General features: G+C 35.5%; 1 protein-coding gene across 4 annotated transcripts in view; it reads right to left on the bottom strand.

Moving 5' to 3' along the window:
- Positions 1-14,510, bottom strand: part of RYR3 (ryanodine receptor 3) — a 233,618-nt gene that overhangs the window by 78,335 nt on the left and 140,773 nt on the right. For all 4 annotated transcript variants that reach the window (XM_054198046.1, XM_054198047.1, XM_054198048.1 and 1 more), the window contains exons 42-49: positions 13,577-13,680; positions 10,066-10,201; positions 6,126-6,306; positions 5,562-5,667; positions 4,213-4,333; positions 3,291-3,460; positions 2,396-2,616; positions 1,043-1,133 (exon numbers count right to left, since the gene is read on the bottom strand). In XM_054198046.1, coding sequence (XP_054054021.1) covers positions 1,043-1,133; positions 2,396-2,616; positions 3,291-3,460; positions 4,213-4,333; positions 5,562-5,667; positions 6,126-6,306; positions 10,066-10,201; positions 13,577-13,680 — 1,130 coding nt within the window. The remainder of the gene's footprint in view (positions 1-1,042; positions 1,134-2,395; positions 2,617-3,290; positions 3,461-4,212; positions 4,334-5,561; positions 5,668-6,125; positions 6,307-10,065; positions 10,202-13,576; positions 13,681-14,510) is intronic.

The raw sequence follows: 14,510 nt of genomic DNA, 5'->3' as shown, positions 1-14,510 counted from the left end.
CAGAATGGGTATAAAACAGGACATGATAAACTATTGTAAAAAGTTTTACAAATTCCAACTGATTTTACTTCCGTCATTTGTAGTTGATGTCCTCAGTATTATTCAAAACATTGCAAAAGACACCTGCAGTACACCTTTTTAGCTGTGCCTGCTCATCTCTGGAAAAACCTATGGAAAGAACTATTGTACAGACAATCCGTAACGTACCAGTTAAAGAGCTAGCACATAGGAAAATTGGTGCACTTTCCACATCATTTCAAATTTCTACTGATTTCTTCTTTAGAACTAAAAATTCCTACCCATGGGAAACGCTACAGTTCCTTTTAGCATTCCTTTAGAATCTTGACATTTTAATTTTTCCTGCAATTTCATTTAGGAAGGGAAAATAATAATCAAAAACACAAATCAAACACTCCTTCTTTGCCCCACTTTTGCTCCAAAATTACTGATGCTCCAGAATATGTCTCTGAATCTGGTAGCTCTGCTTTAGAGTATGACAGAATTTCAATTGTGCCATAAAAAGACCTGCAGACCTAAGACCAGGCCCTTTTACCCCAATAGCAACGGGAGGCAAATCCAACAGAAAAATTCTAAATAAAAGTTATTTATCATCTCACAATTGTAATTCTCTATTTACAGATAAGACTTTGGTTAAAGATTGCTCAAAAGTAAGAGGTTCCCTGTATCCTATTATCTGTAAACTTCACTCGAAATTTATTCCTGGACTATACATCCTATCAAGAGTTATCATACTTCATACAGCATAAGAAGAAATATCAAGATAACGCTAACATTTAATTTGATAGTTTCTAATACTCTTTTGTTGAAGCAGCAAAATCGCATAATCAACTTACTGTGTTCTGTTTGCATTAGGCAAGATTTTACAAGCCTTTAACCATTATAACAATAACATTATTTTCAATTCAGAAGTGATTTCACATTGTTTCACCCTGCCCTGCTCTGTTTTTAAAAACATGACGATGACAGGTTACTATGAAGTAAGTTTTACACTGAATGTGTGTACAGAAAGTAAAGCATTTACCTTGAGAGGCATTTTACAATATTCATTGAGTAGGGGCACATCAAAAACTAGCCTTCTCAACAGCTGTTGTAGCATAGAGGGTCGTAAGTGGCTGTAATTTAAAATAAATATAAGTTCTTAGTAAAATTTACAGAATCCAGTGAAAATGAAATAAAATCTGAAATCAATTTACATATTGGAATTCAAATCACTCATTAAAACTGTTTTTAAAAATCAATGGTAGGTGCCTAAGGCATCTCACTATGCCTCATCTCTATATAGAAGGATATAGCACAGAAAGATGTGCTATTTCTGGACTGTCTTAAGTAAATAGACAACATGTGTGATTGTCCACGTGACAGCAGAGGGAAGGGTGCTGGATTTCTTTCAGAATACATAGGGGGACAATCTAAGCAAAAGAACCAGAATTTTACCCTAACAGAATGGTTTCTGATAGGACACTAAAAAGCAACCAACAAAACACTCCTAACTGAAACTGATCTGGGAAATACATTATGATTATTCTTCTAAGAAATAAAACTCAACTAGAAGACTGAATAAATTACCCAGCATTCCTTTTCTAGCTATTTAATTTCAGTGATCTATAGACTCAAAATCAATGTAAAAATCCTCTTTTCAGATCTCCCCCTCAGCCATCACTTTTTCAAGTTGAAGATTCCTGGTCTACTAAGCTGTTCAGGGGAGAGAAATTATTTCTTATCTTGATCCCCCTTGTTTTAACCTTTTCCAAATCTTTTCCATTTCTAATATATGCTCTTTTTGTCAGGGGTCCAGCACTATTCACAAACTGAAAATGCATACTGCATTACTAATTTCACAGTACACTACACAGACAAGTACCACTACAGTTTATCACAAAGATCAAGAATTATAATTCAGTTGGCAAATCTACATTTCAATTCCTGATATAACTTCAATGCTCAGTTCAGTTTTAGAATCAGTTTTAGGATTTGGAGAATGGGGGGTAGTTTTTCTTCTTTTTTTTTTTTTTTTTTTTTCTCTTAACTATGGACAAGGTTGTTCAAACACAATCGGAAATACAATCAAGTCAATCCCTTAAATCCCCAACACACACTGACTGCCAGACTTGACAGAACATTTTTGGTAATTACTGGGGTTTTGTTTTTACAAATAATGAGCATTTATCCTGTATCACTATAAAGCTCATATCAACATGACAGCTTGTATAATGCAGTACCCATAATGGAAAAATTAAATCTATTTTCTCTCATACACTCTGGTCTTTTATTTCATGCAAGAATATACAAGTTCTACATTATATACAAAGAAAGAAGTTATTAAAATACATATACTGCACAAAATAAATCATTTGTATGCAGGTATCATACATACTGGCAAATAGCAAGCAGGCATTCTTCAATAGTGTCTCTTTGTGCTTTTGTAAGGGAACGTCCCTTGGATAACCTATATATTGTGTGAAGCATGGAGTCAACCAGAGAGGCGTGATGCTCTGTTCCAGAAAAGAGGGGAGCACATCTTTTGAGTAATGGAAACACAGCTGAACAAATATATCTATTTAGTGCGAGAGCTGCCTCTGTGGTACTTAGAGAAACCTGTATGAAGTAGTAAATGATTGTTAGTATCATATGGAATAAAGGTTACTAAATATGAAGTCTATAAAACATAATAATGAAATACTCTAGTCCCCTTAGCAGCTGGGTGCTAACATGATATTCCCAGTATACAGCTGAGGACAAAAGCAATTTTTTTTCAACTTGAGAAAATCCAAGTCATCCATTATCTCCTATCTCTTGCCCCACTGCACTCTGAACCAACAGGAGCAAAGAACAATATGCAGCTTTTATCTTTAAACAGGCTAGCAAAAACCACAAAGCATTAAGTAGCACTTTTCATTTCACTTAATTTCTTCAAACCTTCACACATATGAATTTTCAGTGTAATTCTTGGAAGCAGACATAAAATAAAAGTAATTGTTAGGCCTATTACAGCATATCCAATGTACTTACTGTATAATTAATGTAAGCAAGCCTGTATTAAAAGTTTTTAAACTACATTACACTGCTGGTTTATAAGGTGGTACTGAATGCTTATGATCAGACTTAAGAACTATGAATTAACTGAATTTTACTGTTTGTGCTTATAGTGAGCCTATACTACCCTTTTTTTTAAAAAAAAAAAAGTTATTTTGACGTGAAATTCTGTTTCTAACACTTACAGACACACTATATCCAGCCACTGCATCTAAACTCCACAGCAAAATACTTACTGTATCCAAAGAGGCAGAGGCTCTTAAATCTGGTAAAAATCCAACTTCCAGTAGGTGAAGGAGGAAGCTTTGGTCCTTAATACCATAGACACGGTCCAAGAAGAGCACCATGGGTGCTTTATGATCCGGACAGAAATTTGCAGACATGTCTGGCTCATTTACTGTGCCATCTACACAAATATATAATGCAATTTTTAATAGTCGATAACTGATAAAACAAGAAACAGCAAGACAATGAAAGACACTATAATTACATTTAATGTGTAAAATCACGTTCAATGAAAATTATATTCCCGTTCAGTTTTCTTGTATGGTGAAAAAGATTACTAATTTTTTATTATGTCAAAAACCCTATTATTTTGCAATTTCTTAACATTTCACTCTTAAATGAAAGCTTAAGAATGAATGGCAAAGTATTCTATTTGTTTCATTACTATTATGGATAATGTTTATACGGTAAAATTAAAGATAAATACTAAAAACATACAGTAACTGTGATGTCAAAGAAGGTTAAGAATTTTAATTTTTGTCTCATGTAAACTAGACCAGAAAGAACAAGGAATCCAAGGGGAAGACAACAATAACACAGAAGTTAACTGTGTATCAGATAAACCATCTCTGACTGTAAAGGGGAGTAGACAATTCTTGTGAAACAGAAAACACAACAGAAGGAGGGGAAGGAGGATAAAGTTATTTTGCCCTAGAAGAAAATGACACACAAATGACACAGCTCTAATTGATACATATCTAATTAAAATCTGAAGAATACTGTACTTGAATAAAATCTGAAGAATACTGTACTAGAATACTACTGAGCTTGTACTCAACTCTAACAAAACTGCTTTGTTTTACACCTGAAGGCTTTTGCGCCAAAAGATTTTTTTAAAAAGATGAACTGGTCTAATAAAAGTATGTAAGTTACCTTTGTTAACTGTTGACAGCTTTAGTGGTATACTTATAATCCCAACCAAATCTTCAGTAGGCACCAGAGATCGAAGGATTGACCTGATTCGAATAGCTTCCCCTTTTCCACTTTGAATAAGCTGTTAGAAAACATTTATTCATTAAGAAATTTAGTAATGAGGGGTGCATGAAAAATTTCCTGAAAATACTGACATTAATATGATTTTTTCAAACACTGGAAAAAAATGCACAGAAATTCAATTTATCCCAGCACTCTAATGCTGTTGACGATTTTCAGCTGATCCTACTTTTGAATCTGTACTAATTTTGATATCATATCAATAATTTCATGGTATTATAAATTCCCAGTAACACAAAAACCCCCACATGAATAAGATTCCTATCTTATCACCAATCTGATAAAGTGATGAAACTGAAAATTTCTGAAAGACTCATGTTACAGAACCTACAGTGCCAGGTTTTGAGCTTGTCTCTTTATCCTATGAACAGATGCAAACCTGTCTGATGTATTCATGCATATTTCTATTATTTCTATGCAGTAAAAATTTCAAAAGGCATTAACAACAATGAGGTGACCAATTCCTTTCAACTTCTGGCAGAAGTCTCTGAGAATCTCTTCCAGTAATTTTCTTAAAATGAAACTACTATTGCTGGCTGGCACCAGACAGTTACATACAGCTTTACAACTGATAAAGTTAATAGAAGTTAATAGCTTTGGTAATAGTAAGTAGGGGAGCTACAAGACAAATTCCTTGCTTCTTGTTGTATTGAGATACATATTGCATTTTCTGCTGAATTTATCATAGAACAGAATCATAGAATTGTTTAGGTTGGAAGGGACCTTTAAGATCATCAAGTCCAACCATAAAGAATTTTAAAAATTGACAAGCAGAAGTCAAAGTAAACGAAGTCTTGCATGTAGTTGTTACAGGCATTACAGTCAAAAGATTTATTTTACATATCTTTCCCTGTATTCATGTGGTGCACACAAAAGCAGCTCTGTATCACATTCTTATGAAAATTATTTTTATAGCTTTCTAGAGAATAGTAAAGGGCCAGCTTCAGAAATTTCACTGGTAGAATACATGTGAAATCTTTGCTTTGATTCCATAGTCATATAAAAATTCTCAAAATTTTAGATAAAAAAGCATAAGGAATCAAAAGACAATGATTCTTTATAAACAGCTTGCAGGGAACACATCTGTCTAGATACAGCAAGAAATGTAATGTAGTTCACATTCTGAAGGGAAGAAGCCTTTGAATAGAGAATAGTTTAGTTAGTTAGACATGTACAGTTCTGTTTACAAATCTCCTACATTTTCTGAGCAAGTGACAAAATGAACTTACATGCATTTCTGGTGCACAACGTCCAAGCAAATCTATGAGAGCTGAGTAAAATGACATGATTGCATTGCCCATGTGCACAATCTCCTCTTCTTCCTCCTCCTCATCACTAGAAGGTAAACAATACCAGTGAGCATTTTTGCCAATATAAGTTTATACCTCCTCTCTGGAGCTAGATCCATGATCCAGAGACTATTAATCAGACATCCTCATTTCCTCTGGCTCCAGACTACCAGGTTTTTATCCCTAGAGTAAGCATGCAATTAAACAGTAATAACTGACTTCACATGAGACTTCTATATTTGTCTTTCACTTTACCTTAGCTTCATTCCACAACAGCCTTCTCCTTTGCGTTGTCATTCAGGCTTCTTCTCTTCTGTAACTCTCATTCCACTTTTCTCTAGCTCATGCTTTATGAATTCCATATGACAACTGCTTGGGGTTGAGAATCTCTAATGCTCTCTATATAATGCCTTACACAACGGGGCCTATTATCTATGTATTGCAAGCATGATTAAACCAGTTATTAAATCACCATTTGCCAAACAAGCATTCACATTTACTTACCCTTCTCTTTTATATGCCTGGGAGGGAAGGTCACGAGTAGGATTCTCTGAGATCCTGATAGCCTCCTGCATAGCTGCCAGCAAACCATTTCCTCCTTCTCCCCTAAGGTCTGGTCCGAAGCACTCTGGCCGTCGAATAAGGAGCTTGACAACAACACTTGCGTTTTCCTCAACACTTTCACCTGAGGACCAAAAAGCACTACACATACTTTCTCCTCAAAAGTCAGGAGACAACTACATTTTCCCTCTAAATTTTACAAAATATAAAACAAATCCTCATCCTTATTTTTGAAAAGAAAAATGCATCAATTTGGCAGTATTGGATGTGCTTTATCAAAAATATACCGAGGTTTAAAAGTGACAGTGTAGACTTGCTTTGCAAAAGTTTTACTACTTCAACCTAGAAAGGTTCACTTTAGAAGGTTAATTTGCTTTTAATCGCAAAGACTGCTCTCTCCGGTATAAAAGGTAATAGCTCCACAAGGCAAGAAGCGTGCAACTGGGGAAAGCGGGACGGAAGTTTTGACTCCAGCCAACCCTCCCAGCCTCTCACTCTCTCCCTTCTTTTGTGGGACAGGAAAAATATAGTTGGAAGGTGCGACAACTCATGGATCAAGATAATGACTGCCTAGTAGAGAAAGCAAAGACTAAGCATGCAAGCAAAGCAAAAAGAGAAAATCGTTCACTGCGTCCCAGGGCCTCAGCATGTGTAATGGTTGTTTGGGAAGCCAAGCGCCATAACCACGAACGTTCCCCTCTTCCTCCTCCTGTCCCTGAGCTTTTATTGCTGAGCACAGCGTCATAGTATGGAATATCCCTTTGGTCAGTCTGGGTCAGGTGTCCCGTCTGTGTCCCCTCCCAACCTCCTGCCCATCCCAAACCCACTCACTGGGGCCAGGGAAGGAGGGGAAGGGGCAGAGTGGGAAAAAAAAGGAGAAAGCCTTCATGCTGCACAAGCACTGCGCAGCCACAGTCAAAACACTGGTACGTTATCAACACTGTTTTAGCCATAAATGAAAAGCACAGAACTATATGAGTTGCTATGAAGAAAGTTAACTCCACCCCAGCCACACCTAGTACAGGACATGAGAGTTATTTGATTTTTAATGGGACAATTGAAGCAAGGATGTTGCTTAACATTATGTCCTCAGCACTTCATCAGTGGAAAACTCATCTCAGAGTTTAATCTTCTCAATATGACTAAATATACCTAGAGTAAAACCTCCTGATTCTGATGCACGTTTAAATATTCGTTACATCTTGTGCTTGCTATTTAAAGACTGAAATTGAATACTTCATCTTTTCTATACACAAAGATCACATTAAAATCAGTTTTAAAGTTCATGGCTTGCCTGAAACAACTCCATTTATAACAGCTTTGTGTGGAAAAATGTACGTGTATTGTATAAATTCAGTATAGGCAGACAGGTTGTGATATAGATGCTTGCTGAATAAAACTCACCAGGAAAAAGAACCTTCATACAAATGAACTCTTTTACGTAACTAACTGCTTCACATACAAGCATGATAATAATTGAATCAAAAGCTCAGTTTATGGTTAAATGCAACTGTTTAGAAATGCACAGTGGCTACCTTGTGAGAATATTGATAACCTGTAGGAAGATATGAAATTAGTGGGACATACAGGAAAAAAACAGATTACAGGAAAACAATCAGTTCACAGTAACTGAACCTGCAATGTCAGTAGCTTCGATCATCAGTATCTATATTTTACATGCAAGCTACAATACTAAATCAGTACAGAAATGCAAGTAGCAAGTTTATATTAAACTGAATGTTGCAGCTTTGGCAGCCACCAAAAAAAGTAGGAAGTAGCAACCTGTGGTTTAGCTGAGAGCAGCAGTGGTACTACCAGGAAGTCCAAGTCAATCGGAAGCAGTGATAGGTGAGATACCTGGGCCTGCTGGCTCTAGAAGGAGCAGCTGACCACTTTAAACATCAGTCTTGTATTTTTCCCATTTAAAACACTGTTATGGTCTTAATATGGAATATAGGACAAGAGGCAACAGTTTCAAGTTGCTCCAGAGAAGGTTTAGATTGGATACGACAAAAGATTTCTTCACTGAAAGGGTTATTAAGCATTGGAACAGGCTGCCCAGGGAAGTGGTTTGGTCACCATACCTGGGGGTATTTAAAAGAAATGTAGACATGGCACTTAAGGACATGGTTTAGTGGTGGACTTAGCAGTTCTAGGTTTACAGTTAGACTCAATGATCTTAAAGGTCTTTGATTCTATGATTCTATACCTTAACTGTTGACTTTACACAGATTCTTTTTTTTTCCCTTTCTTTCTTCTCCTTTTCATTCACCTTATTTTCATACTGCAGCGAAAAAGCAGGATTTTAAATCTTAAAGTCAACAACTTTAGTTTCATTTGGTTAAAACCTTCTAAGTGAAGATTTTTAAAAGGAAGCCCTTATCAGCAAAAGCTGTTTGCACGTAGTTTTAATTTAGAATGTGCAGGAAAGACTTACTTCAAGCACAGAGAACCAAATTAATCTTTAATGTTGCTCTATTGAAGTCAACAGAATTTTATCAAGAATTAATTAGTCTACATTTTCAATTTACATTTCTTTGTACACTGCATTTGCCACTAGAATCTTATCCTGACCTTCTCTGTATATGTATTTCTTTTCCATAACCCTTCCAATGGGATGCCAAACTTCTGAAAATAGCTTTAATATTTTGCAGGCTGCTCTAATTTACCACACAGGCCAAGTTAATGAAGAACTTTGAAGAAAGAAGTTATGCTTATTCCCAGGATTCACCGGCCAGAATCAAAATTCATTCATGTGTTTACAAGTGTGTGTTTGTTGCTTTTATCTCAACAACCCAAATATTTTACTAATTTATATTTGTAATTGTCCTCTCAAGCAGAGCACACAGAGAAATAAGTAATCTGATTTTCAAAAGTCCTATCTCCAAAACTGTCATAATGAGAAGCTTCAAAACCCCCACCATAACTGTTTTTCAGAAAAAAGTACCCGAAACACTTGAAACCGAAATCTAATTCTACTGACTAGCAGTCCACCCAGCAAATTTATATTTAGATTTATAAAATCAACAACGAAAACAATTTCTACATTTCTTATAGGAGTTTATCAATTTAGTTTAGCAGCTCACTCAATAGCTACAGGCTTATCAACAATGAACGTACTTCAGTTATGTTTACTGTCCCTAGCTGTCCTTTAAAACGCTTTGCATGTTGGTAGACCATATAGGTGTTGAATGGACAAATCTTTTCATCTCATCTAATCTTTAATCTAAATTACTGGTTCGATGAAAAAAAAATCCACATGAACGGCAGTGCTTTTTGTTCAATGGCATTCAGATAATCTAAATATGACTTTAGCGTATTTGTTTCATAAACTTTAAAAGGAAGTTTCCCACAGAAGAAAGTATAAGATAGTTATCAAAAAAGAAGATTTTTTCCTTTTTTAAGACATCAGATTTAAATTACTCAGTCAGGGTACTTTACAAACACTGATCCCTCAGAACTATGTGAACACATGACCTATTGAAAATTTGCTTTTTGGAATGCGAAATGGCTTAATTAAAAACCTCTAATCTCTCAGTGGCCAAGAAAGGTCTAAAATCAGTGCTCACTGGTTATGTTTATAACCAGCCTATGTGGTATATGTAAATACCACAGTTTGTTTACTTAATGAATTCCTAATATCATTTGCTACCTTAACAGGTTACTCTTAAATTACGCAAGTTGCAAAAAGAGTAAGGAAAAAATGAAACTAACTATGAAGATCAAAAAAATTACAATAAGCGTCATATACTAATAATCTTGTATTTGTAATGAGAACAGTATGCGTTAACCTCTCTTCATCCATTAACACATTTTTATGGTTAGAAAAGTAATTTCAAGGAAACCTTTTGATGGAATTTGCATGCCAAGAAATCACACTTACTGTTAACAAAAACTGCAAATCTCAAGAACGACAGGTAACGTTCACCCTCTATTGGATTCCATCCGATGTCTGGATATCCTTTAGCCAGCAATACTGGACAACTCTGCAGGCCACAACCCGCCAGGTAGGTAACAACCTACAATACAGAAGCAATCATTTATTCATGTGTTTAGAAACAAATTTCTAAAAATAAGTATGAAACAAAATTAACATAGTCATTTTTTTTTTAATAACAAGGGTTTTATATACTAGGTGTTCACCTGAGTAACTACCAACGTAGCTCATTATTGCATCAGTCTCTAGTTTCTAGTTCTTGCTTTTGATGATGATGAAAAAAATCAAGTGCTCTTTATTTCTGAAGTTACCTAATTATATGATGACTCAACAATACAACAACATGAACAAATGTGGAATGTGAAAAGCAGAATAAAATACTGTGGAATTCAGATCTTTTTTTACAGTACCTAAACAGTTAAAATACTATTGAACAACTTTAAAAAAATCACACCAATAACCATGTATGGCTTAGCTGCTACAATAGCAAAATAAACATTACATCAAAAGTTTATTTACTGTAATTTCAATTTTAAGAAATATGCAAAAAATTACATTTTTCAGATAATTGATAAATATCAGTGAACAGTTTCAAGAGTCTGAAACCAGAAAGATTAAAATTTTTGGTAGTATGTAAATTCCTAACACATCATTTCTTATAAAGATTAATATCTTTAAGAGAAATCTTTGAGAAATTACGAAAAATTTCATTAATTATAGTATGCTGAATTTCTGAAACGTACAGAATGATTTCTCAATCATTTAAAAGGAAATTTGCAGATAGCTGCACAAACATATTATTTTTTGGTTTTATTTAAAATACACAAACAACATATGAACACAATTATAGGACTTAAATATATTTTGAAATGGGCAATGCACATCAAAAGCCTTTCATGAACCTCTAAAAAGAGATGCAAATTATCATTTCTTACAACGGAAGGCAGCCAAAAATGTGTGGCAAAAGGGAGATAGGTTTTTCTATTTGGAAAAGGGAGATATGTTACTCTGCTTAAGCAACCTATAGCAATTCCACCATCCATGAGATCATATTTGGTCATTATCTAATGCCCTAAGAGAGAAACTAGTTACGAATTCAGGAAGAAAAATTATATTTCTGCTGATACAATATACAAGTTGCCTCCGAAAGGCTGCAACAGAGGAAAAATGGGCTGATGTGAAAAAATGTGCTTATTACAGTATGCAGTAGGGAAGTTACTCAGTGCACTTGGTGGAAAAAGTATGCTATTCCTAACAGGACTCAATAATTTTCTAGTATCCATTCAGAAGGTATGAGTGAATACAAACTTGTAGGAGTCTAGAGATGCAGCTCGTATAGAATTTGAGAAAACCAGTAGAATAAATTTCTTCTCCATCTGTTTTCAGGTTTTATAATGCTACCACCAAACTCCGTCATTTTAATCTATTCAGTTTACTACAGTATGTCATCAGGTCATGGGATACTTTTCTTGTGCAATCCTCTACCTTCCACACATTCACACGTTTGCAGTAAAAAGATATCAAATTTGCATTGTCAAAAGTTCAAAAGTTAAGTTGTGTATGTGTAATCTATCTGCTTTGAACACACACTCTATGCTACAAACTTCAGTCACACAGAAATGCCCTATCATTCCGTGAGTAGGGTATGTATGCCACATTCATCGAACTGATAGCTATACAGCATTTGTTTTTACTTGTTATGCAGTATACAGATTTATTTGCTGAGTAACATACACATACTGCACTTGATAAAGTTATCAACTCATCAAAGTTAATATATTACAGCCAATACATTACCATTCTTACAGGTAAAATGACACGAATTTGGGAATCCCAGTCTGAGACACATACAGCCTGATTTCTCAGCATAAAATACTGTGGACGTTGCAGCTGATATCTGTTACTGTTTGAATATTCAGCGATTGTACAGTGCCAAGTATTCCAAGGTAAGCAATCAGTAAATGAGGAACATGGGACAAAGATTTCAGCAGAGCCTGTTGTGATAGGACAAGGGGTAATGGTTTTAAAATAAAGAGGGTAGATTTAGACAAGATATAAGGAAGAAATTTTTTACAATGAGGGTGGTGAAATACTGGAACAGGTTGCGCAGAGACAATCTCTGGAAATATTCAAGGTCAGGTTGGATGTGGTTCTGAGCAACCTAATCTAGTTGAAGATGTCCCTTCTCATTGCAGGGGGGTTGGACTAGCTTTAAAGGTCCGTTCCAACCCAAACTATTCTATGATTCTATGTGGTCAATGGTCAACAGTGAAATTCTGTTTAAGTAACTTGCCCTATGGTACTTTCCATGAAAATATGAGACAGTCACTGGTGGCATTCCAGTCACTAGTGGTGTATCCCAAGGGTTGATACTAGGGCTGATACTGTTTAATATCTTCATTAATGACAGGAAAGCGTGCACTCTCAGCAATTTTGCAGGTGATACAAAACTGATAGTTGTTGTCAATGCTACCTTTATCTAATTAGGATATTCCTGTGCTTTCTCACACCTTTCCCATTCATATTCTTGTCTCTGTCTTCTGCTAGCTATCCCCATCATACATTCATTTATTTCCATTTCCCCACTTTTCCTCTCCCACAGCACACGCAGATCACAAACACCCCCACAACCAGTTCTATTCTCATCACAGGAGTCTCTCATACTGCACAGAAGCTTTCCCTGTGCTAAGCTATCATTGAGATGCTTAACTGTTCTCCTCCATTTATATTAAACCCTGCTTCTGTTTTCTGTTTCCCAGTGCTGTGCTATCACATATCACTTCCTTTCCTTGCTTTCTACTTCTTCTGACTTTGCACCCATCTTCCATCTCTTCATGTTTTCCTTCCTCGGTATAGAGAGAACTTCCGTGTCATTTTTTCGTATCTTTTTACCCACCTTTTCTAGTTCATCCTGCCTCTCCTCACATTTCCCTTTATTCCTAACCATAGCCAATGACCTGAGTCCTCGATTCCTTTTCCTACTGCACCTACCCTTAAAATCCTGTTCCAACTACCCTTCTTCAAATACCTGCCCTTCCATTCTCTTAGCTCTTACCTCCATCCCCACCAATCTCTGATTTACTTAAGCCAAAAGACCTGTTTCCTTTCTTCACATTCTCCTCTAAATTCTCAAATTTTCTCCTCCCCAAACAAGATTTCTTGATATGCTTTTCTCCTGTTTCACGCCTTTTTGCTTGTCATCCTTTCTACCTTATAACAATAGTGAAAGGATGCAGAAGATAGAAATAAATCTCTTTTGTTGTGGTTCCCACTAAGTGTAAAGCAAAATCAGGAAAAACACCACTCAGTCCATCTTACCTTGAGACAGCACATCCCTAGAGCAAGTATTTCTGAGGAGATCTTATCCAAAAGTTACAACGATCAAACTTGCCCTTTTCCCTTCCAGCACAAGTACACTATTTAACAAACAGGTAAAAAGGGCAGAGTGATCACTTACCTTATCGAGATCTGGCTCCTCCAATGCTAGTGCAAGCTCATTGTTATCCATTACAGAGGCTGCTGCAACATCTAGTGGTGTCGAACCTCTCATTGAAGGAAATGCTACAGAAAGTTAATATACAGTAATTAAATTCAGTTTGCAGTAATCACAGTCATGCAGCAGAGGGCAGCAATCACACTGAAATCTAGAACATAAATATGTTATTAATATGTTGTATGGCTTTTCTTCAATCAAGAACATGGTTAACTGTTTTGAATAATTCAGCTAAAATAAATGCTGAATTTTTTTTTCTGGCTTGACATCCATATCTATAAACATAGCCAACCACACTGGTTTTAAATGAAGATGAAGAAATCACTATTAACAACATTGCAAATCAGCGGAATATTATGCTATTTCTTTAGCAGAGCAACATGTTAAATATGTAATTCTACACAACTCTATCAATTCAAGATTTAAAAATATGCCTATATTCAGCTAAAAGATACATTTTCAAGCTTCAGTGTTAACAGTTTTCTTTCTTTTAGGCTTATCCCATTTTCTGTGTTTAATGTGGGCAAACGCAGGAATCAAAATGGTCACCATGAGCAGCTAAAGCACTGTGAAATCACACACTATCTTACCTTGCTATACCTTATTAATATAGCCATCTATCTGTCCAAGACAATTTTCCTTCTGTTACAAAATCTAATGCACACATATTAAAAAACATACATTCAGTGATCCTAAGGAAAAATATGAAATTCACATCAGTGGCCTAAACTTTAGAGGGAAGGGAAATGAAACCAGATGAAACAGGCAATCACCATAAAGTGTCAAGTTAATCTTAGATTTCCAAACTCAACTATTTTGAGTGGAAAAAATGTCAAACCGCATGGACTTAATCCTAAATTTTTCAAGGTATTTAAAAACACAGATTTAGACTCTTCTA

This window comes from Rissa tridactyla, chromosome 4 (assembly GCF_028500815.1).
Source record: "Rissa tridactyla isolate bRisTri1 chromosome 4, bRisTri1.patW.cur.20221130, whole genome shotgun sequence".
NCBI lineage: Eukaryota > Metazoa > Chordata > Aves > Charadriiformes > Laridae > Rissa > Rissa tridactyla.
The sequence above is the reverse complement of the archived record's forward strand: the minus strand, read 5'-3'. Positions and strand labels throughout refer to the sequence as shown.